The sequence below is a fragment of the Chiloscyllium plagiosum genome, unplaced genomic scaffold (genome assembly GCF_037043375.1).
Source record: "Chiloscyllium plagiosum isolate Xiang-an unplaced genomic scaffold, Cpla_swu_hap1 HiC_scaffold_7, whole genome shotgun sequence".
NCBI classification, from domain to species: domain Eukaryota; kingdom Metazoa; phylum Chordata; class Chondrichthyes; order Orectolobiformes; family Hemiscylliidae; genus Chiloscyllium; species Chiloscyllium plagiosum.
Window position 1 is genome coordinate 55,158,668 of NW_028270145.1, and position 27,989 is coordinate 55,186,656.

The window sequence follows — 27,989 nt, forward strand, 5'->3', positions numbered from 1 at the left end:
GGTGATTTCCTCGAATTCCAGGAGCAGTAATTACTGTGTTATATGCTGTTGCATTGTTTTGCAATAGCAACTGCATGTGATGGATGACAGTTATCTGAAGTGGGGAAAGTCTCAGATACAGTCACATAGATGGGTTAACTCCAGGAAGGGTAAGAGAGGTAGGCACCTAGGGCAGGAGTCCTTTGTGGATATACCCATTTCAAATAGACATGCTGTTTTGGAAAATTTAGGGGGTGATGGATTCTCAGGGGAACATAGCATGAACAGCCAAGTTTCTGATATTGAGACTGGCTCTAATGCAACGAGGGGTACGTCGGCTTCCAAGAGATCAATTGTGTTAGGGGATTCTGTAGTCTGAGGTACTTGACCTACTCTTGGGAAATAAGGCAGTGCAGGTGACTGAGGTGTCAGTGGGGGAGCACTTTGAGGCCAGCGACCATAATTGTATTCATTGTAAAATAATGATGGAAAAGGATAGACCAGATCTAAAAGTTGAAGTTCTAAATTGGAGAAAGGCCAATTTTGATGGTATGAGGCAAGAACTTTTGAAAGCTGATTGGAGGCAGATGTTCGCAGGTAAAGGGACGGCTGGAAAATGGGAAGCCTTCAGAAATGAGATAACAAAAATCCAGAGAAAGTATATTCCTGTCAGGGTGAAAGGGAAGGCTGGTAGATATAGGGAATGTTGGATGACTAAAGAAATTGAGGGTTTGGTTAAGAAAAAGAAGGTAGCATATGTCAGGTATAGACAGGATAGATCGAGTGAATCCTTCGAAGAGTATAAAGGAAGTAGGAGCATACTTACGAGGGAAATCAGGACGGCAAAAAGGGGACATGAGATAGCTTTGATAAATATACTTAAGTAGAACCCAAAGGGTTTTTACAAATATATTAAGGACAAAAGGGTAACTAGGAAGAGAACAGGGCCCCTCAAAGATCAGCAAGGTGGCCTTTGTGTGGAGCCACAGAAAATGGGGGAGATGCTAAATGTATATTTTGCATCAGTATTTACTGTGGAAAAGGATATGGAAGATATAGACTATAGGGAAATAGATGGTGACATCTTGCAAAATATTCATATGACAGAGGAGGAAATGCTGGAGGTCTTGAAACGGGTAAAGGTGGATTAATCCCCAGGACCTGATCAGGTGTACCCTGGAACTCTGTGGGAAGCTAGAGAAGTGATTGCTGGGCCTCTTGCTGAGATATTTGTATCATAGATAGTCACAGATGAGGTGCTGGAAGACTGGAGGTTGGCAAACGTGGTGCCACTGTTTAAGAAGGGTGGTAAAGACAAGCCAGGGAACTATAGATTGGTGAGCCTGATCTCAGTGGTGGGCAAGTTGTTGGAGGGAATCCTGAGGGACAGGATGTACATGTATTTAGAAAGGCAAGGACTGATTAGGAATAGTCAACATGGCTTTGTGCATGGGAAATCATGTCTCACAAACTTGATTGAGTTTTTTGAAGTAACAAAGAGGATTGATGAGGGCAGAGCAGTAGATGTGATCTATATGGACATCAGTAAGGCGTTCAACAAGGTTCCCCATGGGAGACTGATTAACAAGGTTAGATCTCATGGAATACAGAGAGAACTAACCATTTGGATACAGAACTGGCTCAAAGGTAAAAGACAGAGGGTGGTGGTGGAGGGTTGTTTTTCAGACTGGAGGCCTGTGACCAGTGGAGTGCCACAAGGATCGGTGTGGGTCCTCTACTTGTTGTCATTTACCTAAATGATTTGGATGCGAGCATAAGAGGTACAGTTAGTAAGTTTGCAGATGACACCAAAATTGGAGGTGCAGTGGATAGCGAAGAGGGTTACCTCAGATTACACCAGGATCTGGACTAGATGGGCCAATGGGCTGAGAAGTGGCAGATGGAGTTTAATTCAGATAAATGCGAGGTGCTGCATTTTGGGAAAGCAAATCTTAGCAGGGTTTATACACTTAATGGTAAGGTCCTAGGGAGTGTTGCTGAACAAAGAGACCTTGGAGTGCAGGTTCATAGCTCCTTGAACGTGGAGTCGTAGGTAGATAGGATCGTGAAGGCAGCGTTTGGTATGCTTTCATTTATTGGTCAGAGTATTGAGTACAGGAGTTGGGAGGTCATGTTGCAGCTGTACAGGACATTAGTTAGGCCACTGTTGGAATATTGCATGCAATTCTGGTCTCCTTCCTATTGGAAAGATGTTGTGAAACTGGCAAGGGTTCAGAAAAGATTGACATGGATGTTGACCGGGCTGGAGGATTCGAGCTATAGGGAGAGGCTGAACAGGCTGGAGCTGTTTTCCCTGGAGCGTCGTAGGCTGAGGGGTAACCTTATAGAGGTTTACAAAATTATGAGGGGCATGGATAGGACAAATAGACAATGTCTTTTCCCTGGGGTCAGGGAGTCCAGAACTAGGGGGCATAGGTTTAGGGTGAGAGGGGAAAGATATAAAAGAGACCTAAGGGGCAACATTTTCACGCAGTGGGTGGTACGTTTATGGAATGAGCTGTCAGAGGATGTGGTAGAGGCTGGTACAATTACAACATTTAAGAGACATTTGGATGCGTATATGAATAGGAAGCGTTTGGAGGAATATGGGCCGGGTGCTGGCAGGTGGGACGAGGTTGGACCGAAGGGTCTGTTTCCATGCTGTGCCTCTCTATGACTCTATGACCTTCTGCAGATTTTTCTTATTAAACATAGAGAACTTTTAACACCCTGGTCATGTCTTAATATCTGAATGAATAAACTTGAAGAGATGTGGTGGATTGCGAAAGGTGTATGGATGTCTAGGTTCCAAAGCAGTTTGTGTACAGCAAAAAAACTTAAAGAACATGCCCAAAATAGTTGTACGATTTAATAGTTCAAGGTTTGCATAAAAATCTGTAGCTTGGTTGCCGATTGCCGTGGTTGTGGGTACATTCACCAGACTGGGAAGTTGTTTAGCAGACAGGAGATAAAATGTCTGCCGATCAACTTCCCAGCTCGGTGAACATGCCCACAACCACGGAAACCATTTAATAGTATATTCGAAGGTCAAATGGGGACTCTACTTCCTCGTAATGGGTCCTAGCCAACACGTACTACTTGAACAACAGTACTAAAACAGATTTTCTGATGATTACAGTATTACTATTTGTAGAAACTTGCTGTGTACAAATTTGGTGCACCACCTCAGATGTTACAACAGTGAACATACTTCAAGGAATACTTAATTGGCTAAATTTGTGGGAAATTGTGAAGAGATTGGTGGGTCCCTTGTTGAAATATTTGTATCATCGACAGCCATGGGTGAGGTGCCGGAAGACTAGAGACTGGCTAATGTGGCGCCATTATTTAAAAAAGGTGATAAGGAAAAGCCATGGAATTTTAGACTGGCGCGTTTGATGTCAGTGGTGGGTTAGTTGTTGGAGAGGATTCTGAGGGACAGGATATACATGCATTTGGAAAGACAAGGACTGATTAGTGATAGTCAACATAGCTTTGTGCATGGGAAATCATGTCTCACTAACTTGGTTGAGTTATTTGAAGAGATGACAAAGAAGACTGATGAAGGCATGAATTGTCTATATGAATTTCAGCAAGGTGTTCGACAAGGCTCACCTTGGCAGACTAGTTAGCATGGTTAGGTCATTTGGAATCCGGGGCAGCTAGCCAATTGGATATTTCAGATTATCTCAGAGTACAACAGGACCTTGATCAGATGAGACAATAGGCCGAGGAGTGGCAAATGGAGTTTAATTTAGATAATTGTGAAGCATTGCATTTCGGTAAGGCAAACCAGGGCAGTAACTTATACACTTAATGGTAGGGACCCAGGGATTACTTTGAGGAGAAAGTGAGGTCTGCAGATGCTGGAGATCAGAGATGGAAATGTGTTGCTGGAAAAGCGCAGCAGGTCAGGCAGCATCTAGGGAACAGGAGAATCGACGTTTCGGGCATTAGCCCTTCTTCAGGAATGAGGAAAGTTGGTCCAGCAGGCTAAGATAAAAGATAGGGAGGAGGGACTTGGGGGAGGGGCGTCGGAAATGTGATAGGTGGAAAGAGGTCAAGGTGAGGGTGATAGGTCAGACTGGGGTGGGGGCGGAGAGGTCGGGAAGAAGATTGCAGGTTAGGAAGGCGGTGCTGAATTTGATGGATTTGACTGAGACAGGCTGGGGGGAGGGGAAATGAGGAAACTGGTGAAATCCGAGTTCATCCCTTGTGGTTGGAGGGTTCCTAGCCGGAAGATGAGGCGTTCTTCCTCCAACTGTCGTTTCGCTGTGGTCTGACGATGGAGGAGTCCAAAGACCTGCATATCCTTGGTGGAGTGGGAGGGGGAATTGAAATGTTGAGCTACAGGGTGGTTGGGTTGGTTGGTCCGGGTGTCCCAGAGGTGTTCCCTGAAACGCTCCGCAAGTAGGCGGCCCGTCTCCCCAATATAGAGGAGGCCACATCGGGTGCAAAGGATGCAATAGATGATATGTGTGGAGGTACAGATGAATCTGTGGCGGATATGGAAGTTTCCTTTGGGGCCTTGGAGGGAGGTGAGGGGGGAGGTGTGGGCGCAAGTCTTGCACCTCCTGCGGTTGCAGGGGAAGGTGCCGGGAGTGGAGTTTGGGTTGGTGGGGGGTGTGGATCTGACGAGGGAGTCACGGAGGGAGTGGTCTTTACGGAATGCTGATAGGGGAGGGGAGGGAAATATATCCTTGGTGGTGGGGTCCGTTTGGAGGTGGCGGAGTCGAAGGAATTGGGAGAATGGGATGGCACATCTGGGATGTGCGTTTTTGGAACTGGTCCTCCTGGGAGCAGATGGCAGAGTCGAAGGAATTGGGAGAATGGGATGGCGTTTTTACAGGGGGCAGGATAGGAGGAGGTGTAGTCCAGGTAGCTGTGGGAGTCGGAACGCACATCCCAGATGGCCTCCTTCTTCAAGGACCGCAATTTCCCCCCCGACGTGGTCGACGATGCTCTCCACCGCATCTCTTCCACTTCCCGATCCTCCGCCCTTGAACCCCGCCCCTCCAACCGCCACCAGGACAGAACCCCACTGGTCCTCACCTACCACCCCACTAACCTCCATGTACAGCGCATCATCCGCCGCCATTTCCGCCACCTCCAAACGGACCCCACCACCAAGGATATATTTCCCTCCACTCCCCTATCAGCATTCCGTAAAGACCACTCCCTCCGTGACTCCCTCGTCAGATCCACACCCCCCACCAACCCAAACTCCACTCCCGGCACCTTCCCCTGCAACCGTAGGAGGTGCAAGACTTGCGCCCACACCTCCCCCCTCATCTCCCTCCAAGGCCCCAAAGGAAACTTCCATATCCGCCACAGATTCACCTGTACCTCCACACATATCATCTATTGCATCCTTTGCACCCGATGTGGCCTCCTCTATATTGGGGAGACGGGCCGCCTACTTGCGGAGCGTTTCAGGGAACACCTCTGGAACACCCGGACCAACCAACCCAACCACCCTGTAGCTCAACATTTCAATTCCCCCTCCCACTCCACCAAGGATATGCAGGTCTTTGGACTCCTCCATCGTCAGACCACAGCGAAACGACGGTTGGAGGAAGAACACCTCATCTTCCGGCTAGGAACCCTCCAACCACAAGGGATGAACTCGGATTTCACCAGTTTCCTCATTTCCCCTCCCCCCAGCCTGTCTCAGTCAAATCCATCAAATTCAGCACCGCCTTCCTAACCTGCAATCTTCTTCCCGACCTCTCCGCCCCCACCCCAGTCTGACCTATCACCCTCACCTTGACCTCTTTCCACCTATCACATTTCCGACGCCCCTCCCCCAAGTCCCTCCTCCCTATCTTTTATCTTAGCCTGCTGGACCAACTTTCCTCATTCCTGAAGAAGGGCTAATGCCCGAAACGTCGATTCTCCTGTTCCCTAGATGCTGCCTGACCTGCTGCGCTTTTCCAGCAACACATTTCCAACCCAGGGATTACTGCCGAACAAAAAGATCTAGAAGTGCAGGTACATTGTTTCTTGAAAGTGGAGTCACAGGTAGACAGGGTGGGGAAGGTGGTGTTTTGCACACTTGCTTTCATTGGTTAGTGCACTGAGCATAGGAATTGGGACATCATGTTGTGGCTGTCAGGACAATTTTAGAATCGTACATTAGATTAGAGTTTCCCTGTTGTAGAAAATATGTTGTTCAACTTGAAAGGGTTCAGAAAAGATCAACAACAATGTTGCCAGGATTGGAGGGTTTGCGCTGTAAGTAGAGGCTGAAAAGGCTGGAGCATTTTTTCCCTGAAACATCAGAGGCTGAGGAATGATCTTAGAGATGTTTATAAAATCATGAGGGCATGGATAGGGTGAATAGCCAAGGTCTTTTTTTCCCCCAGAGTAGGGGAAGCCAAAACCAGAGGGCATAGGTTTAAGGAGAAAGGGGAGAAAGTTAAAAGGGACCTGAGGAGCAACTTTTTCATGCAGAGAGTGGTACATGTATGGAATGAGCTGCTAAAGGAGGTGGTGAAGGTGAGCACTATTACACCATTTAAAAGGCATCTGGATGGGTACTTGAATATAGCTATGCATTGCCTTATATTTCCCAATATTCCATGCAACTTACCTTCCACTTTCTGAAAATCACTGTGTTCATGACACCTTGGTACACACTCATTGGTGTTCAGGACTGAAGATATTCTACCTGTAATGCATAAACAAAAGAATAACACAATTTAAAACTGCACATCAGAATAGGTACCATTGACTAACACCCTCAGGTTCCTGTCATTGATCCAAATATTCATTTAATCATAGCGAGTCATCATGCTAGTCACGTTGTTTGAGGAATTTTGTGGAAAAGGACCACAGTCTACTAGCTATGTCTGTGGTTTAATATCTGATATATTTGTGACCTTGAATTATCCTACACTGATTTACTTGAAATATAGGGCCCAGCCAACACTTGGTTATTAGCTAAAAGCAGTATAATATGAGCAGAAGTACAATTTAATTTCAGCTTTGTGACAATTTAGTATACAGGCTACCACTCATAACCTATTCATTTAATTAGGTAAAATGAACTTAAGTGAACTTTAATCCTTGACAGAAAGTTGAGAACAAACAGTTACAGTTTAAAAACTAGGGGACTCCTATTTAAGACTGTGATTAGGAACAACTTTTTCCATTCAGTTGTTTGTCTGTAGAATTTTCTTCTCTAGGGAGTAGACGCTGGAGTCAAGGTTAGACACCATACAGCAAAGTGAAATAGAGGGCACAATCTCATCAACTATAACCTAATTTAGTGATGGAGCGGGCTTCAAGAGCCAAATGGCCGACTTGTGCTCCTAATAATAGTGTTCACTATAGCCTCTCTACTGACCCAGCAATGTATCATTTCACAACACATAGTGAGATCTGAGAAATACATTTAATGTACAAATAAAAAAAATACTGTCCTGTATCTATCAAAAACTTTTGGGATTATCTTCTGGGAACAGGACATAACACCATTATAAAACAACTTCCATTCCTTCATACTTCTTCACTGCTTAGATAAGGATCTACATTCTTTGTTGTTATGGGAGATTGAAAATGTTGCAGCAGTAACTTGGGTAAAAATGAAAATAGTAAAAGTAGTTTTAGAAGGGCATCATTTACAGCCACTACAAAGCACAAGTCAAGAATGCACCTGTACGAATACTCAAAAAATTCAACTTTATCTGGGATGACCACCCCACTCACCAAGTCAAACAGTCACTCTCTCCATGTTAGCAAATTGTCAGCATGTCAACTCACAAAACCTATTCAAGAATACCTCTCAAAGCTACAACCTCAGCTACCTGGCAGGACAAGTGCAGCAGGTACAAGGAAAATCACTGCCTTAAAGTGCATGGAATTGAATGTAATATATATTGAGAGACAACTGGTTAGCAGACAGGAAAGAAAGTGTAGGAATAAACAAGTCATTTTCCAAGCAGTAGTGAGTGACCAGTGGACTACCGCAGGGATCAGTGTTTGGACCCCCACTCACAATATATTAATGATTAAATTTGGTAATTACATTTCATATCTTTATGTTTGCAGCCAACACAAAGGTGGGTGGGAGGTTGAACTATGTGGAGGACACAGAGATGCTTCAGTGCGATTTGGGCAAGTTGAATGAATTGGCAAATGCATGGCAGATGAAATATAATGTGGATAAATTTTAGGTTATCCACTTTGGTTTGGGAAAGGGGAGATGCAGTGAGACCTGAGCATCCTTGGACACCAGTCATTGAAACATGCGGGTGCAGCAGGTGGTGAAGAAGACAAATAATACATTGACCTTCAGAGCAAAAGGATTTACATAAAGGAACAGGAATATCTTGCTGCAATTGTACAGAGTCTTGGTGAGCCCATATCTGGTGCATTGGTATCTGAGGATTGGCTATGGAGGGAATACAATGAAGGATTACTCGACTGATCGCTGGGATGGCAGGACTTACATATGAAGAGAGACTGGATTGGTTATATTCACTGGAGTTTAGAACAATGAGCGGAGGCCTCGTTGAAAGCTATAAAATTCTAATCGGATGAGACAGGGTAAATGCAAGAATAAAACCGGGGTGTCCAGGACGAAAGGTAACATTCTAAGGATACAAGGTAGGCCATTTAGGATGGAGATTAGGAGAAATTTCTTCACCGCAGTAATTTTTTAGATTACATTACAGCGTGGAAACAGGCCCTTCGGCCCAACAAGTCCACACCGACCCGCCAAAGCGCAACCCACCCATGCCCCTACATTTACCCCTTACCTAACACTACGGGCAATTTAGCATGGCCAATTCACCTGACCTGCACATCTTTGGACTGTGGGAGGAAACCGGAGCAGCTGGAGGAAACACACGCAGACACAGGGAGAATGTGCAAACTCCACACAGTCAGTCGCCTGAGGCGGGAATTGAACCCGGGTCTCAGGCGCTGTGAGGCAACAGTGCTAACCACTGTGCCACCGTGCCGCCAATAATGAGTATGTGAAATTCTCTGCCACAGAAAATGATTGAGACCAAAACAGTATGTTTTCAAGATGTTGGATATAGGTATTAGAGCTAAAAGGATCAAAGATTGTGGGGATAAAGTGGGAATGGGATACCGAGTTGAATGATCAGGCATGATCATATTGAATGGCAGTGCAGATTCAAAAAGCCAAATGGCCCAATCCTGCTCCCATTTTCTATATTTCTTCCAGTTCTCCTCCTGTGGAAGTACCTTCATGTAACTATTCAAGAAGGCTTTTCAAGGATGATTGGATAATAAGTCAGTGACAGCGTAATGATAATGTCACAGGACTAGTCGTCCAGAAGTCCAAGCTAATGCTATGGGTACATGATTAGAAATCTCACCACAGCAACTTCTGCAATTTAAATTAATTTAGTAAATCTGAAATATAAAGCTAATATCTATAATGGTGACCATGAAACTATTATTGTTCAAAATCACACTCTTCAGTGATGTTCTTTAAGGAAGAAAGTTACATGGCTTACATTTGATAATAGAAACTCAAATATTTTTGCCTCTTAACTCTGCTGTGAAATAGCTTTCAATCCACTCAGGAATGGTGAACAAATGTTCATCTTCAGTGACATCCAGTGGATAAAATAACAATCCAAGAAGATAAAAGTTTGTTCCCAAAGCAAAAATGGTTGCCTTCATCCAACTTGCACATTTGCACTCATGTGACATAAGGTGTTATTATAACTGTAAGATTAATTTATTTATTAATGTTATGGACCAGACCAAACCCCCTCAAAATATATCAAGGAGAATAGCCTCAACCCTAACTTTTATTTTATTTAAAGGCATGTGTAAGGCACTGTGTTCTAGATGTGATTTGGTTGATCACACTACTAGATTTGAAGCAAAACACATTTTATTCTTACACGACATTTAAACACAAACAAAAAAAAATTGGAACAAGCTTAAAAATGTATGGAAATACTTTACAAAATAATATTTTTTAAACTACTACTCATTCCTAGCAGCATACCATACCAAGTACATCTTAGTTAAGGCAAATTCAACAAAACAGATTTGCTCACTTGATATCTCCTCCAGTCCAAGAGAAAGGAACACCAACAGAACGAATCTAGCAGCAGAGAGAGAACTCAAGCTTTTGCAGCAGAGAGAAAACAGCTTCAACTTCAAAAAACCTCAACTTCAAAAATTGAAAGTAAACACTAAAACCCTAAACCTTTGTGGGCCTGAGTCCTCACACTCATGTTTCCTTTGTCTAATTTTTAAAAACAGGCATGGTCTTTTTTACCACATTAAGTCAAGTGCAACCTTCTCACTTTTTGAGAATGCAGCTGCAACTCTAAAATGATAGCTAACTCTACTCTGTTCTATCAAATTCCTATAGGAATTCTGGTCATTTGTTTGTAATTTCTCAAATATTTCATTCAAGCCATGTTGACTGATCATAAAATTATTCATTTGAATAGAGTACAACTTCTGTTTTACTTGGGTCAACAACGTTCACTGAAAAATACTAATAATATCAACAATTATATAGTATTTTAAAGCACATTTTCTCAAGGTACATGCACATAAGCATTGTCAGTTGTCCTTCAACAACAAAGCATGACGTAGTTCATGGATATCATTTTCAGGGCTTTCATGAATCCAGTGGAATGATGGAGAAACAATAAACTGAGCAAGCCTCAGCTTCATATCATGCTGAGCCACATGCTTCAGGTACTGAATACATTATCACTCCTGGTTTTGTTTTATTTAAATTCACAAATCACCCACAAGATAATTAACAACTCAAACAGAATGTTTCAAATTTCCAGATTCTGCAGTTCCTAGCTCACAAGCCTCATTCCTGATGAAGGGCTTTTGCCCGAAACGTCAACTGTCCTGCTTCTCAGATGCTGCCCGTCCTGCTGTGCTTTTCCAGCACCACGCTCAGAAGTATTACCACCATTCCACAAGAGTCTAGTTTTATAGGATGCATGCCAAATCCATGCTATCTGGCATTAATGCAACAATTAAGTTCATACAATTTAGAAGTACAATTGGTCCAGTCAGCTCATAGAGTCTGCTCTGCCATTCGATCATGGTTTCTCACCCCCATTCTCCTGCTTTCTCCCCGTAACCCTTGGTCCCATTAATAATCAAGAACCTATCTATCTACCTCCGTCTCAAGTACACTCAATATCTTGGCCTCCACAGCCTTCTGCAACAATGAGGTCCCCAGATTCACCACCTTCTGGCTGAAGTAATACTTCCTCATCTTATAACATTGAACAAAAACCATACAGTGCAGTACAGGCCCTTCAGCCCTCTATATTGTGCTAACCTGTGATACCGATCTGAAGCCCATCTAACTTACACTATTCCATTATCATCCATATATTTATCCAATGACCATTTAAACGTCCTTAAAGTTGGCCAATTGACTATTGTTGCAGGCAAAGCATTCCACGCACCTACTACTCTCTGAGTAAAGAATCTACCTTCGACATCTGTCCTCTATCACCCCCCAATTTAAAGCTATTTACCGTCAAGCTAACCATCACCATCCAAGAAAAAAGGCTCTCACTGTCCACCCTATCTAATCCTTTGATCATCTTGTATGTCTCTATTAAGTCACTTCTTCACCTTCTTCTAACTAATGAAAACAGCCTCAAGTCCCTCAGCCTTTCACTCATAAGACCTTCCATCCATACTAGGCAACATCTTATAAGAGTCCCCTGCACCCTTTCCAATGCTTCCACATCCTTCCTATAATGTGGCGACCAGAACTTTTTGCAATAGTCCAAGTGCGGCCGCACCAGAGTTTTACACAGCTGCAACATGACCTCATGGCTCTGAATCACAATCCTTCTACCAATAAATGCTAACATACCATACGCCTTCTTAACAACCCTATCAACCTGGATGGCAACTTTCAGGAATCTATGTACATGGACATAGAGATCTCTCTGCTCATCCACACTACCAAGAATCTTACCATTAGCCCAGTACTTTGCATTCCGGTTACTCCTTCCAAAGTGAATCAAGTTTTCTGCATTAAATACCATTTGCCACCTCTCAGTCCAGCTCTGCAGCTTATCTATGTCGCTCTGTAAAATGCAACATCTCTCCTCACTGTCCACAACTTGACCGACTTTAGTGTCACCCGCAAATTTACTAATCCATCCTTCTACGCCCTTACCCAGGTCACTTATAAAAATGCCAAACAACAGTGGCCCCAAAACAGATAATTGTAGTACACCACTATCAACTCAACCCCAGGATGAACATATCCCATCAATCACTACCTAGTCTTCTTTCAGCTAGGCAATTTCTGATCCATACCGCTAAATCACACTCAATTCCATCCCTCTGTATTTTCTGCGATACCCTACCATGGGGAACCTCATAAAACCCTTTACAGAAATCCAAATATACCACATCAACCGCTTTACCCTCATCCACCTGTTTGGTCACCTTCCCAAAGAACTCAATAATGTTTGTGAGGTATGACCCATCCTTTACAAAACTGTGTTGACTATCACTAATCAAATTATTCCTTTCCAACACTTTACCCGTAACTTAATTAAGGCTCACTGGTCTACAATTACCAGGGTTGTCTCTACTCCCCTTCTTGAACAAGGGGACATTTGCTATCCTCCAGTCTTCTGGCACAATTCTTGTGGACAATGACAACAAAGATCAAAGCCAAAGGTTCTGCAATCTCTTCCTGAGCTTCGCAGAGAATCCTAGGGTAAATCCCATCCAGTCCTGGGGATTTATCTATTTTCAAATTTTCCAGAATTGCTGATACCTCCTCATGAACCTCAATCCCATCAGTCTAATAGCCTGTATCTCAGTATTCTCCTTGACAACATTCGAGGAGAAAGTGAGGACTGCAGATGCTGGAGATCAGAGCTGAAAATGTGTTGCTGGAAAAGCACAGCAGGGCAGGCAGCATCCAAGGAGCAGGAGAATCGACGTTTCTGGCATGAGCCCTTCTTCAGGAATCCTGAAGAAGGGCTCATGCCCGAAACGTCGATTCTCCTGCTCCTTGGATGCTGCCTGACCTGCTGCACTTTTCCAGCAACACATTTTCAGTCCTTGACAACATTGTCTTTTTCCTGTGGGAATACTGACAAAAAATATTCATTTAGCACCACTCTTATCTCTTCAGACTCCATACACAACTTGCAACTACTGTACTTGAGAGGCCCTAATCTTACTCTGTCATTCTTTTATTCCTGACATACCTGTGGAAAGCTTTAGGGTTTTCCTTGATCTTACATGCCAAAACTTCTCACATTCAAAAGGGTTGTGCCTTCACTCTGAGGCTATGCCCTCAGGTCCTTGTATCTTTTACTAGTGGAAATAGTTTCTCTATATCCACTCTATTCAGGCCCCTCAGAATTCTGTAAGTTTCAGTCAAATCTCCCTCATCCTTCTAAATTCCAACATACACAGACCCAGGGTCCTAAACTGCTCCTTACATGGCAAGTTGTTCATTCCCAGGATCCTTCTTGTACACACCTCTAAATCCTCTCTAATGCCAGTACATTCTTCTTTATATATGGGGACCAAAATTGCTCACAATATTCCAAATGTAGTATGACCAGATACAGCCTCAGCAGTACGTCTCTGCACTTATATTCTAGCTCTCTTAAATTGAATACTAACATTGCACTTACTTTCCTAATTGCCAATTAAAAGTGCATGTTAAACTTAAAAGGGTCCTGCATCCAGACTCCCAAGCCCCTTATGCTTCAGATTTACAAAGCTTTTTCCCATTTGTAACATAGTCTCCGCCTATATTCTTCTGACCAAAGTGCATAACCTCACACTTTCCCACATTGTATTTCAATTGCCACTTCTTTACCACAGTCTCCTAGCCCATCCAAGTCTTTCTGCAGCGTTCTTGCCTGTTCAACAACACCTGTCCCTACACCTATCTTCATATCATCAGAAAACTTCGCAACAATGCCTCTCAGTTCCTTCATCCAGATCGTTAATCGTTATAACGTGATAGCTGTGGCCCCAACAATGACCCTTGCTCCAGTAGTCTCCACAAGTCACCGTTGCCATACTGAAAAAGTCCTCTTTAACCCTACTTTCTGCCTTCTCCAGTCAGCTAATCCTTTATTCTTGCCAGTATCTTGCCCCTACCCCCATAAGCTCTTATTTAGCAACATCCTGTGCGGCAAGTTGATTCTTTCAATTAAAATAAACTCACTGGAACTGGAACTGGAACTAGAGGTACTCAGCGGTCTTCGGCTCAGGGGCGTGATGTTAGTAGCTGTCGCCATTTACTTAATGAAAGCAAAACATGAATCGAAAGTTATTTTGCGGCTACGGCCATCGATAACCTCTTTCATTTAGCTCACAGCAACCCCTTCGCGTGTTCCTTTCCCACGGTTGCCCAGCAACAACGCCGGAAGTGTGAAGAAGGGCTTCCAGTCGAATGCGTTTCTGTTACTATGGTAACCAGCGAGCGGCGGCAGCTCGCACTCAGTCCACTCAGGCGGACTGTGCGCATATTCCGAGCCGGTCCTCAGGCTGCTCGTTAGCGCCGCTGCTGGACGGTGTGTGGAAGTGGAGCGGAGCAGAGCGGGATTTCCTTCAGCTTGGGGGCACAGTGTTCAATGAGCATCTTCTGGACATTAACAGAGGTATCTCGTGCTTAGACCGTTGTGCATTTTAAACACTGTCAGTCCCTCCCAGGTACAGAAATTGAATATTTCAGAAAACTTAACGAAATAGCTTACTGCAGACGGTAGCGATCATACGGGTTAATAATAGCTTATACTATATGCTGCATATTTATTTTTAAACATACTTCCTTCAGTGTGTCTATACAAGGAAACCGAAGATTCTAAGGTCCTTTTTCGGGCCTACCCAGAGTCATCAGTTTGAAGGGCTGTGTGACAAAAAACAAAGTCAAATGTTTGCGGAAACGATTAGAGTATTATTGTTGCATTATTTGAATTATTATCAGATTGTTGTATAAACATATGCCTGGATCTGACATTGTTGTAGTGTTTAAAAAGGGTTGGGAAATAATTGCTGTATTCTGGCGTTGCCACATTTTACTGCTACACGCAGTCATGTGCTGAAAATCAATGTATGTCAGTCACATGGAGACATTCTTAACATAAGATCAAAAGAAATATGATCAGGAATAGCCTTTCATTCCTTTCAGCCAGCTCCACCATTTATTTTTTTTCGGCCGTAAGACATGATTTTTATTGCAAGCGTGGCCAACTTGTCTGATCTCAAAAGCAATGTTCCATTTAGGGTGCTAGTATCAAGTAACTGCCATCATGACTGATTTTGCATGTTTGCTTCAATGTTTGAAAAAAAACTAACATGGTAAACATTGACTCCCATTCTTACCTCCACCATTCAATAAAGTTGAACTGATATTGATCTTAACTCCAACGAGATGACCCTTGGCACCCTTTGTCCAATAAAAACTTTCCAAAATCAGCCCTGAATATTATTTAATGACCCAACCTCCACAGCTCAGTGAAGTAATTCCAAAGATGAAATCCTTTCAGAGGATAAATTTGGCCGTGCCAAATTGCCCACGGTGTCCAGGAATGTGCAGGGTAGGTGCATTAGCCATGGGAAATGCAAGGCTATAGAGATAGAGTAGGGGGATAGGTCTGGGTGGGATGCTTCTTGAAGGGTCTCTGTGAACTTGATGGGCCAAATTGCCTGTTACTACACTGTAGGGATTCTATGATACATATGAAGTCTCTGTAAATTTAAGTAATATTCTGTTTTTATATTCTTTCTGGCAAAGTGAGGAACCCCACATTTTCCCACATTTCCCATTTTCCTTTCCTGCTCATTTAGTCTAATTTATATCTCTTTACAAAACTCTTTATGATCTGCTCAAACTTACTTTCCCATCTGAAGTAGTAATGGAGGGGGAAGAGAGAAAAACTGTGAATTTTGCAAAAATGGAAAGAGTGATGTTGCAGCAAAGACATTTAATCTGCCGATGATGGAGGCATTTGGGAAATTTAAACAAAACCGCATAGTGACATTGAGTAGCTTTCTAAAAGGCACAAATGAAGAAGTAAAGATCAGCAAACTACTTTTGAGACCACAAGAGAAAGAATTAAAATTTGATGGCTGTTTGGGAGCTGATTGAAATCAAATCATCCAAAATCAAATAATCAGATCAACCAACACCGTCTGCAGAATTGAGGGAGCCTCTTGATACCTTGAAGTACAAAAGTAGTTGATCACTAAGACAAGTTTGCAGTATTACTGGTTGAGTACACTACCAGAGCACATGAAGCTATGAGTAGACAGGTTAAAGTATTGGACGACTGAATCAAGCTAACTTTCAATTAGTGAAGAGAAACTGCTGATACGGTGAGACGGTAACAAATGAATGAACAGACAGAGGTAAAGGTGTGAAAGAGCTCGAGGTGACCACATGAATTCATAAACACATGCGGATTAAAATGTGGATTTTGTGAAAAATTAAATTACTGGAAAAAGACATTTTGAATAATGAAAGAAGATGGTATGTTACTTATCCGAGACTAAGCAGTAAAAGTACAGGTAACCAAAGCATTCAGACTCTAAATGATTAATTGTTTTAAAATCCACTCTCGGGTTGTGAGCATCTCTGGTTGGCCAGCATTTATTACCTGTCCTCCTCTCCCTTGAGAAGCTGATGGTGTACTGCCTTCCTGAACGGCTGCAGTCCACATGTTGTTGGTTGACCCAAAATGCTTTTCAGAAGGGAATTGCAGGACATTTACCCAGTGACAGTGAAGGAATGGCAATAAATTTCCAAGTCAGGATGGTGAATTGCTTGGAGTAGAACTTCCATGTGATGTGTTTGCAAGGGTCTGCTGGCCATTGTCATTCTAGATGGAAGTGGTCATGGGTTTGGAAGGGCTGTCTGAAGCTCTTCAGTGAAGTTCTGCAGTGCATTTCATAGATAGTACACACTGCTGCTACTGAGTGTCAGTGGTCAGGGGAGTGGATGTTTGTGGATGTGATGCCAATCAGGTGGACTGCTTTATGCAAAATGGTGTCAAGCTTCTTGGGTGTTGTTGGAGCTGCATTCATCCAGGCAAGTGGAGGATATTCCATCACACTCCTGACTTGTGCCTTGCAGATGGACAGGTTTTGGGGAGTCAGGATGTGAGTTACTTGCTTCAATACTCCTATTGTTTGACCTGTTTTTGTAGCCACTGTGTGGTGGGTCCAGCTAAGTTTCAGGGTAAATGGTAACCCCAAGGATGTTGATAGTGGGGATTCAGTAATGGTAACACTATTGAATGTCAAGGGGAGGTGCTTAGATTGTTTCTTATTGGTAATGGTCATAGCGTGGCATTTATGTGGCATGCATGTTACTTGCCACTTGTCAGCCCAAGCCTGGATATTGTTGAGATTTTGTTGCATTGGAACATGGACTACTTTAGTATCTGAAAAAGCGCTGAACATTGTGCAATCATCAGTGAACATCCCCACATCTAACCTTTTGATGGAAACAAGGTCATTGATGAAGCAGCTGAACATGCTTAGGTCTGGGATACTCTGCTGAGGAACTCCTACAGAGATATTCTGAAGCTGAAATGACTGACCTTCAACAACCACAACCATCTTCCAATGTGCCAGGTATGACTCGAACCAGAAGAGAGTTTGCCTCCTGATACTCATTGATTCCAGTTTTGCTAGGCTGATGTCAAAGGCTGAAATTCAGCTTTCTCGACTCTTCTCTTCATGTTTAAACAAAGGATGTAATGCGGTCACGAGCTGAGTGCCCCTGATGGAAGTCATACTGGATGTCACTGAGCAAGTTATTGGTGAGGAGGTGCTGCTTGATAGCACAGTTGATTTGATTTGATTTGATTTATTATTGTCCCATGCACAGTGAAAAGTATTGTTTGGTGTGCCAATGAAACAAATTATTCTTACATGATTACATTAGAGTAATAGGACAGAATGCAGAATATAGTATTACAGCTACAGGGAATGCACAGTGAACGGTCAACTCTAATATATGAGAGGAGAAAGTGAGGACTGCAGATGCTGGAGATCAGAACTGAAAATGTGTTGCTGGAAAAGCGCAGCAGGTCAGGCAGCATCCAAGGAACAGGAGAATCGACGTTTCGGGCATAAACCCTTCTTAAAGCCCTTCCTGAAGAAGGGCTTATGTCCGAAACGTTGATTCTCCTGTTCCTTGGATGCTGCCTGACCTGCTGCGCTTTTCCAGCAACACATTTTCAGATCTAATATATGAGAGGTCTGTTCACAAATCTGATTACAGCAGTGAAGAAGCTGTTCTTAAATCTGTTGGTATTAAACTTTTGTATCTTCTGTCTGTTGGAAGAGGGTGGAAGAGAGTGTAACTGGGGTGGGACGGGTCGTTGATTATGTTGGTTGCTTTCTGGAGGCAATGGGAAGTGTAGACAGAATCAATGGAAGGAAGGCTGTTTTGTGTGATGGACAGGGCTACATTCACAACTCTCTGTAATTTCTTGTGGTCTTGGGCAAAGCTATTGCTGTATCAAGCTGTGATGCATTCAGATAGGATACTTTCTATGTGGACATTCCGAATTTCCTTAGCCTTCTGGGGAAGAAGAAGCATCAGTGTGCTTTATTGACTGTAGCGTCAACGTGAGTGGACCATGATAGATTGTTGGTGATGTTTACTCCGAGGAACTTGAAGCTCTTGATCGCTTCCACCTCAGTACCATTGGTACAGACAGGAGCAGGTCCTCCACTCCGCTTCCTTAAGTTGATGATCAGCTTCTTCATTTTGCTGACATTAAGGGGTAGATTGGTGTCTTTATGCCATGCTACAAAGTTGTCTATCTCTTTCCTGTACTCTGTCTTGTTATTATTTGAGATCCGACCAACTATGGTGGCGTCAGCTGCAAATTTGTAAACAGAATTAGAACTTAATTTGGCTCTACAGAGTGTATAAGGATTATAATAAGGGGCTATGTACACAGCCTTGCAGGGCACCAGTATTAAGGATTATTGTGGAGAAGGTGTTGTCACCTATTGCTATTCATTGCAATCCATAGGTCAATAGACAATAGGTGCAGGAGTAGGCCATTCTGCCCTTCGAGCCTGCACCACCATTCAATATGATCATGGCTGATCATCCTTAATCAGTATCCTGTTCCTGCCTTATCTCCATAATCCTTGATTCCACAATCCTTGAGAGCTCTATCCAATTCTTTCTTAAATGAATCCAGAGACTGGGCCTCCCCTGCCCTCTGGGGCAGAGCATTCCACACAGCCACCACTCTCTGGGTGAAGACATTTCTCCTTATCTCTGTCCTAAATGGTCTACCCCGTATTTTTAAGCTGTGTCCTCTAGGTCAGGAAGTTGAGGATCCAGTAGGAGTGGGGGGAGCAGAATCCTAGGTCTTAGAGTTTAGAGATGAATTTTGTTGGAATTATGATGTTGAACGCAGACCTAAAAATAAAAAAATAGGAATCTGACAGAGGTGTCGTTGTTATCCAGATGTTCCAGGGATCAGGGTAGGGCCAGGGTGTCTACTGTGCACTTATTATGATGGTAGGTGAATTGGAATGGATCAAGGAGATTAGGAAGGCTGGAGTTGGTGTGTGCCATTACTAACCTCTCTCAAAGCTTTTCATAATGATGGATGTCAAAGCCACCATGCAGTAGTCATTAAGGCACATTGCCTGTATTTCCTTTGGCATTAGTGGTCTTGTTGAAGCAGGTGGGAAACTCGTATTGTAGTAGGGAGGTTAAAAATGTGTGCAAATACTCCTGCCAGCTGGTCCTTACAGGATTTGAATGCACAATCAGAGACTTCATCTGGACCAGTCACATCCTATGGGTTCACCCCTTTCATCATTTCACTGATGATGACATAGACTGATGGGTTGTATTTATCCTGCTTATTATATGCCAGTGTTATAACTGTGCTGTAAGAGCTTGGTTAAGTGAGCGGCAAGTTCTGGAACACAAGCCTTCAGTACTATTGCTGGAATGTTGCCAGGGCCCATAGCCTTTGCAGAATCCAGTGCCCCAATCTTTTCTCGATATAACATGGACTGAATTGACTGAAGGTTGGTATCTGTAGTGCTGGGAACAACCTGAGGAGACTGCAATGGATCATCCACTTGTCACTTCTGGCTGAAGATTGCTGTGAATACTTCAGCTTTATCTTTTGCAGTGTTATGCTGGCCTCTTCCATCAGGAAAGAAAGACATATTTGTGGAGCCTCCTCCACTAGTGAGCGTTTAATTGTCCATCAACATTTCTGACTACATGTGCAGGACTGCAGAACTTAGAATTGATCCATTAGTTGTGGGATCACTTAGTGCTGTCAATAACTTGCTGCTTATGCTGTTTGGTATGCAAGTAGTCTTGTTTGGGAGCTTCACTATGTTGTCATTTCATTTTTTAGGAATGCCTGGTGCTGCACCTCACATGTCCTCCTGCACTCTCACTGAATCAGGATTGATCCTCTGGCTTGACAGTAATGGCTGAGGAGGGATATGCCAGATCATGAGGTTGCAGATTGTGGTAGTTGCCCAGTCTTGAGTTCCTTTCTTATATTGTATTGGCCTGTAGTAAGAAGAAGTCTATTTAAGATAGTGAAAAGTTATCAATGACGTTTTAAAATTTGTTTTGATATAAATGGGTACTCCAAGGTGGAGAACGGGAGAAATTTCTGGCAATAACAGCTGCTCCTTTTTTGAGGTATTTTAGGTGCTGGAGGTGATTTCCTTGAATTCCAGGAGCAGCAATTACTGTTTTATATGCTGTTGCATTGTTTTGGAACTTTGGGAAAAAAAGTCAAAACAACAGCAGTTTAAAAGGGAGAAGAGCAGACAAAGGAAGCACTTGGTGAGGTCATTGCAGGAGAGAGAGAGAGAGAGAACCTGCACAGTTACTGCCTTGATGTTTGAATTCATGTATCACTGGACATCGGAGTGCATCTGGGAAACTTAACAAACAGTGAAATTCACAACTGATCTTGGACGAACTGTTGGGCGAAGTTCACAGTACAGAATCAGATAAATTAATTGTTGTTTTTAAGTGTGGCCTACAGAGAATCTGCAGCAGTGGGTAGAGTGGGTTCTTTCTTGATTATATGTTTTTGGAGATATGTCTCTTGATTAAACTTAAAGTATAAGCCATAACTATTAATTTAACCTGGGGCAGTGTTTGTAGAGGAATAAGACAGTGTTATTTTCTGGGTCTGTAGATTGTGAAGGAGCAAAATGGCCTTTAATAGAGTGATATGTACTTCTTGTCAGATGTGGAAGTTTAAAGAGAGTTTAAGATTTACTGCGGATTATATCCGCAATAAATGCTGTCGGCTACAAATCTTATCAGATTGAATGGATCGGTTGGAGAGACAGAAGCAATGAGGAATTTGCAAGAGCAACAGTATGTGATGGAGCAGTTATACGAAGGGGGGAAAGTCTCAGATACAGTCACATAAATGGGTTAACTCCAGGAAAGGTAAGAGAGGTAGGCAGCTTGTGCAGGAGTCTTTTGTGGATATACCCACTTCAAACAGGTATGCTGTTTTGGAAAATGTAGAGGGTGATGGATTCTCAGGGGAACGTAGCACGTACAGCCAAGTTTCTGGTATTGAGACTGGCTCTAATGCAACGAGGGGTACATCGGTTTCCAAGAGACCAATTGTGTTAGATGATTCTCTAGTCCAAAGTACAGGCAGACGTTTCTGTGGCTAGCAGCGAAAAGGCAGAATGGTGTGTTGCTTCCCTGGTACCAGGATCAAGGATGTCTCAGAGAGGGTGCAGAACGTTCTCACGGGGGAGAGTGGCCAGCAAGTGGTCATTGTCCACATTGGAACCAAAGACGTAGGAAGGGAAAAGATTGAGATTCTGAAGGGAGATTACAGAGAGTTAGGCAGAAATTTTAAAAGGAGGTCCTCAAGAGTAGTAATATCTGGATTACTCCCGGTGCTACAAGCTAGTGAGGGCAGGATTAGGAGGATAGAGCAGATGAATGCATGGCTGAGGAGCTGATATATGGGAGAAGGATTCATATTTTTGGATCATTGGAATCTCTTTTGGGGTAGAAGTGACCTGTGCAAGAAGGTTGGAAGGGGGCTAATTTACTGGCAGGGAAATTTGCTCGAGCTGCTCGGGAGGATTTAAACTAGTACGATTGAGGAGGGGGGGGGGGGGATCCCAGGGAGATAGAAAGAGATCAATTTGAGACTGGTACAGTTGAGAACAGAAGCGAGTCAAACAGTCAGGACAGGCAGGAACAGTAGGACTAATAATTAAACTGCATTTATTTCAATGCAAGGGACCTAACAGAGAAGGCAGATGAACTCAGGGCAAGGTTAGGTACATGAGATTGGGATATCATAGCTATTACAGAAACATGGCTCAGGGATGGGCAGGACTGGCAGCTTACTGTTCCAGGATACAAATGCTACAGGAAGGATAAAAAGGGAGGCAAAAGAGGAGAGGGAGTGGCATTTTTGATAAGGGATAGCGTTACAGCTGTGCTGAGGGAGGATATTCCCGGAAATACATCCAGGGAAGTAATTTGGGTGAAACTGAGAAATAAGAAAGAGATGATAACCTTATTGGGATTGTATTATAGACCCCCTAATAGTCAGAGGGAAATTGAGAAACAAACTTATAAGGAGACCTCAGCTATCTGTAAGAATAATAGAGTGGTTATGGTAGGGGATTTTAACTTTCCAAACATAGACTGGGACTTCCATAATGTTAGGGGTTTAGATGGAGAGGAATTTGTTCAGTGTGTACAAGACAATTTTCTGATTCAGCATGTGGATGTGCCTACTAGAGAAGGTACAAAACTTGACCTACTCTTGGGAAAAACGGCAGTGCAGGTGACTGAGGTGTCAGTGGGGCAGCACTTTGCGACCAGCGACCATAATTCTATTAGATTTAAAATAATGATAGAAAAGAATAGACCAGATCTAAAAGTTGAAGTTCTAAATTGGAGAAAGGCTAATTTTGACCGTATTAGGCAAGAACTTTCAAAAGCTGATTGGGGCAGATGTTCGCAGGTAAAGGGACGGCTGGAAAATGGAAAACGAGAATCCAGAGCAAGTATATTCCTGTTAGGGTGAAAGGAAAGGCTGGTAGGTATAGGGAATGGTGGATGACTAAAGAAATTGAGGGTTTGGTTAAGAAAAAGAAGGAAGCATATGTAAGGTATAGACAGGATAGATCGAGTGAATCCTTAGAAGAGTATAAAAGAGGTAGGAGTATACTTAAGAGGGAAATCAGAAGGACAAAAAGGGGACATGAGATAGCTTTGGTAAATAGAATTAAGGAGAATCCAAAGGGAGAGAATAGGGCCCCTCAGAGATCAGCAAAGCGGCCATTGTGTGGAGCTGCAGAAAATGGGGGAGATACTAAATGAGTATTTTGCATCAGTATTTACTGTAAAAAAAGGATATGGAAGATATAGACTGTAGGGAAATAGATGGTGACATCTTGCAAAATGTCCACAGAGGAGGAAGTGCTGGATGTCTTGAAACGGATAAAGGTGGATAAATCCCCAGGACTTGATCAGGTGTACCCTAGAACTCTGTGGGAAGCTAGAGAAGTGATTGCTGGGCCTCTTGAGGAAGTAACAAAGAGGATTGATGAGGGCAGAGCGGTAGATGTGATCTATATGGACTTCAGTAAGGCATTCGACAAGGTTCCCCATGGGAGACTGATTAGCAAGATTAGATCTCACGGAATACAGGGAGAACTAGCCATTTGGGTACAGAACTGGCTCAAAGGTAGAAGACAGAGGATGGTGGTGGAGGGTTGTTTTTCAGACTGGAGGCCTGTGACTAGTGGAGTGCCACAAGGATCAGTGCTGGGTCCTCTACATTTTGTCATTTACATAAATGATTTGGATGCGAGCATAAGAGATACAGTTAGTAAGTTTGCAGATGACACCAAAATTCCTGGCACCCAGGAAGCAACATACCATTCTGAGTTTTCGCTGCTGGCCAAAGAAACGTCTGTCTGTATCTCAGACTAGAGAGTGCGCTAACACAGTCGATCTCTTGGAACTCGACGTACCCCTCATTGCATTACAGCCAGCCTGAATACCAGAAACTTGGCTGTTCCCCTACATTTTCCAAAACAGCAAACTTGTTTAAAATGGGGATAACCATAGAAGACTCCTGCACTACCTGCGTACCTCTCTTACTTTTCTTGGAGGTAACCCATCTATGTGACTGCACCTGCAACTTTTCCTTCTTCCTATAACTGCCATCCATCACATCCCCTTACTCTTGTAAATTCCTCATTGCCTCTAACTGTCTCTCCAACTGATCCATTCGATCTGATAGGATTTGCAACCAACGCATTTATTGCAGATATAATCCTGAGTAATACATAAATTCTCCCTAAACTCCCACATCAGACAAGAGCATATCACTTTACTAAAGGCCATTTTTGCTCCTTCACAATCTACAGACCCAGAAAATAGCACTGTCTTATTCCTCTACAAAACACAGCTTCAGGTTAAATTAATACTTATGGCTTATATTTTTAAGTTTAATCAAGAGACATGTCTCTATCTAACATATAATCAAGAAAGAACCCACTCTACTCACTACTGCAGACTTACTGTAAGGCCACACTTAAAATATCCACTTACCTGTTTCTGTACTGTCCCGAACAGGTACTTCCAAGATCAGTTGTGAATTTCACTGTTCATTTTCCCAGAAGCACTCCGATGTCCAGTGATACATGAATTCAAACAGCAAAGGCAGTAACTGTGCAGGTTGACTGCAGTGTCAGTTAGCAGTGTGGGTTTCTTTCTTTCTCTCTTTGTCTCTCCTGCACTGACCTCACCATGTACTTCCTTTGTCTGTCCCTCTCCCTTTTAAAAGTGCTGTTGTTTTGACTTTTTTTTTCTTCAAAGTTCCAAAACAATGCAACAGCATATAAAACGGTTATTGCTGCTCCTGGAATTCAAAGAAATCACCTCCAAAACCTAAAATACCTCAAAAAAAGGAGCAGACTGTTACAGCCAAAAATTTTTCCTGTCCTCCATCTTGGATGACCCAGCACATTTTAAAAAATTGGCCCAACTCCATGAAATGGGACAAGAGTATGACACCCTTTTCTCGCAACAGAGCCAGCCACTTCCTGAGTATGAAGTGCAAGCTCATGACTTCAACCAGCCAACATTTTCAAGCACACATGAAAACTGGAAAATGCAGGGATGCTATTGGGAATTTCAGAATCAATAAGTGTCCACCTTTTTTTTTAAGGATCCCTGAGTGATTCAGACTCAGCAGAAATCCAGGCCTTTTTCTAAAATATTTTTTTTTCAAGTTTTATTTCATTAGTTCTGATAAAAATTGTCATGATTGTAATATATAAACATGGTCTAGTTTGTTCCAGTTTTGGCCCTTTTAAACAAATCAACTTGTCTTAATAGAGGCCTGACAACAAGTAATATAGACAAACATGAACCATTTCCCTTGAAGCTGGCTGTATTCCTGGTGTCTGTACTTTTGAATTATTGGCAGCCTATTAAGCTGGGAAAACAATGCAAAAAAAAATATACTTCAATTTTTAAAAATTCTGATTTCCGGCTTACCTACAACTTCATACAATGAGGTTTCATAATATGAAACGTAACAGTTCCATGTTTCTATAATGCAGCATCATTTATTAATTTGTCTATGAAATACTCAAAGTAGGATGGGGTTGCCCTCAACTTCATAGTTCCCTTATCAACAAGTTTACAGAGGGAAAATAGAAGTTATTCTATCATCTATGTTGTGTTATTCATCTATGTTGTGAAACTTCTCAGCATCATAAATGTCTGGTTGAGTAGAGGATTGTCCATAATTTTGCAATATAATCAACGTGAGGGTTTCAGCCATGCCCAAATCATTCATTCTCTCCTTGTTTTGTTTTAAACAGAATAAAGTTTCCAGAGAATGAAGAGTTTACTTGTTTTTGATTTTGATCACACAATTGTAAATGGAAACAGTGACACTTGGGTTGTCAAATGTATACCTGAAAAGAAGCTTCCAGATTGGCTTCGTGAAACTTATGATGGAACACACTGGAATGAATACATGCAAAAGATCTTTGCCTATTTTGGAGACCAAGGAATCAAGGAATCTGAAATGAAAAGTGTTATGCAATCAATGCCATATACTAAAGGGATGGTTGATCTCCTGAAGTTCATTTGCCAAAAGAAGGATCAAGTTGACTGCATTATAATTTCTGATTCTAATACATGTTTCATCAATTGGATTTTAGAAGTAACAAATAGCAGCTCGGTATTTAATAGCATTATTACAAATCCAGCAAATTTTGAACAAAATCATCTGGTAATTAAGGGCTTTCATTCTCACAGCTGTCCAAATTGCCCTGATAATCTTTGCAAAAAAAAAGCATTGGATGATTTTATTGCTGATCAACTTAAAGCAGGGGTACAGTATCAAAGAATCATTTATACTGGTGATGGTGCAAATGACTTGTGCCCAATTAAAGGTTTGAGAGAGTGTGATGTTGCGATGGTAAGAAAAGGATACAAGTTAGAAAAACTGATTCATGAATTGCTTGATGGAGGCTCAGGTTCAATGCTGCCATCAATTGTGATATGGTTGTCAGGTGAAGAAATCCTGTCTTATTTGAGAAAATGTTTGAAAACTTAAGAAAGTCTCTGATTTATTTAGAAACCTGAGCAAACAAAAAGCCTACAATTTAATTTCATTTGATTATACTTCATAAGTATAAAATTCATAAACATTGCTAAAAATGTCAAAGTCAAATCTTTTAATCTTGCATTCTTCAGGGCATCAACTCCTGATGAGGGCAAGACAAAAAGCTTTGACTCCTTATCTTCTTTCAGCAATCTTTAAATTCTGTATTATCAAGCAATTGTCATTCATAATTTAAAAAATCAGCAGATTTCTCGGATTACAACACATTTCTTGGGCACTCTAACTTCAGCAAATATCAATAATGACATTGTGATTTGACGGTTTTTCCACTAAGATCTGACTTTTATATTCTTAAATCGCTAAATACGAAATTGCCAAGTTGCTCTTTAAATTTAATGACATTTCCCCTAGTTATTCTGGAATAGTGTTTAAATTAAGTGCACCATGTACAATGGGATAGTACTTATTACATTAGGATTAATCTTGCAGGTGGAGTGTAATACATTACTCAGGGCTGAATTAAATATATATATACATATTTCTTAATTCTGTTAAATTTCAACTACATCCAACATGGTGGAACAAAGCAAATTTGCAACTATCATGAAACGAGAAGGCATATTTCAATAGGTTATTGTCCACTTGATTATTTTAATATTTGTACTTAAAGCCAAGATATGCTGTTATTCGTCAGTTGACACACAGTGCTATTGCATAATGGCTGAGAAATTGCAGGAAAATAAAAGCAGTATTTCCGATTGGTGAAGCAGTTGTAAGAAAGCTTATTCAGTTTTAGTTTGATTTGTCATATGGTGTGTTTTTGCAAAAGGCTAGTAACTTATTTGCTGTGTGCTTAAGGGAAAAGTCTCTTGGTCCTCAATTGAATTTGTGTATTGGTGATTTTTTTAAAATCAAAATGTTTTTGAATCCTAAATTATGATAGGCAATGAATTCAAAAGAGTACCACAGCTGTAATCAACTTACATAGAAATAAAATGTTAATTCATTGTGTGCTTGTTAACACCTTTGTCTTTTAAACTTCAAATTTATATCTATTAATAGTTTATTTCAAAAACTAAGCAACAGTTAATGGAATGTTTCAATATGTTTACTATTTAAAAATATTGCACTGGTTTTTAGAAAATGGTCCATACCACGAGAGACTGTTAATACATTATTTAAATTATACCAATGGATTTTTAGTTTTAATTTTTGCTTCTGAAATAACAGATATTGATTGTGTGTTGCAGTTTCATGTTACATACTAATTCTACTGCACACGTTGTGTAAAACATAAAAACATTAAAAAACATGTGGTTCTTTATTTTTATAAATAAAGCATTTTTTTTTAACTAAGTGACTTGAAACCATTCTTGG

At 41.9% G+C, this 27,989-nt stretch overlaps 2 protein-coding genes across 7 annotated transcripts in view; one reads left to right on the forward strand and one right to left on the reverse strand.

Annotated features, from left to right (window-relative positions):
- cfap210 (cilia and flagella associated protein 210) overlaps positions 1 to 27,989 on the reverse strand; it is a 194,296-nt gene that overhangs the window by 43,962 nt on the left and 122,345 nt on the right. For 2 of the 5 annotated variants that reach the window (XM_087989041.1, XM_043693681.2), the window contains one exon: positions 6,572 to 6,649. In XM_087989041.1, the coding sequence (XP_087845167.1) occupies positions 6,572 to 6,649 (78 nt within the window). Of the gene's footprint in view, positions 1 to 6,571; positions 6,650 to 14,179; positions 14,364 to 14,776; positions 14,858 to 16,607; positions 18,018 to 27,989 lie in introns of those variants that run through there. The other 3 variants (XM_087989042.1, XM_043693680.2, XM_087989043.1) reach the window with 3 other exon arrangements.
- On the forward strand, positions 14,462 to 27,958 carry phospho2 (phosphatase, orphan 2). Of its 2 annotated transcripts, none has more exons than XM_043693692.2 (2): positions 14,462 to 14,609; positions 25,861 to 27,958. In XM_043693692.2, exon 2 carries the CDS (start codon positions 25,878 to 25,880, stop codon positions 26,601 to 26,603), a length of 726 nt encoding a protein of 241 aa, XP_043549627.2. In that variant the 5' UTR covers positions 14,462 to 14,609; positions 25,861 to 25,877; the 3' UTR covers positions 26,604 to 27,958. The 2 variants fall into 2 exon arrangements, with proteins under 2 accessions (XP_043549627.2, XP_043549626.2); XM_043693691.2 differs by having other exon boundaries at positions 14,486 to 14,661.

What these genes read in the sequence shown, in the direction of transcription:
- phospho2 (XM_043693692.2), top strand. Translation starts at nt 25,878, where the DNA reads ATGAAGAGTTTACTTGTTTTTGATTTTGATCACACAATTGTAAATGGA.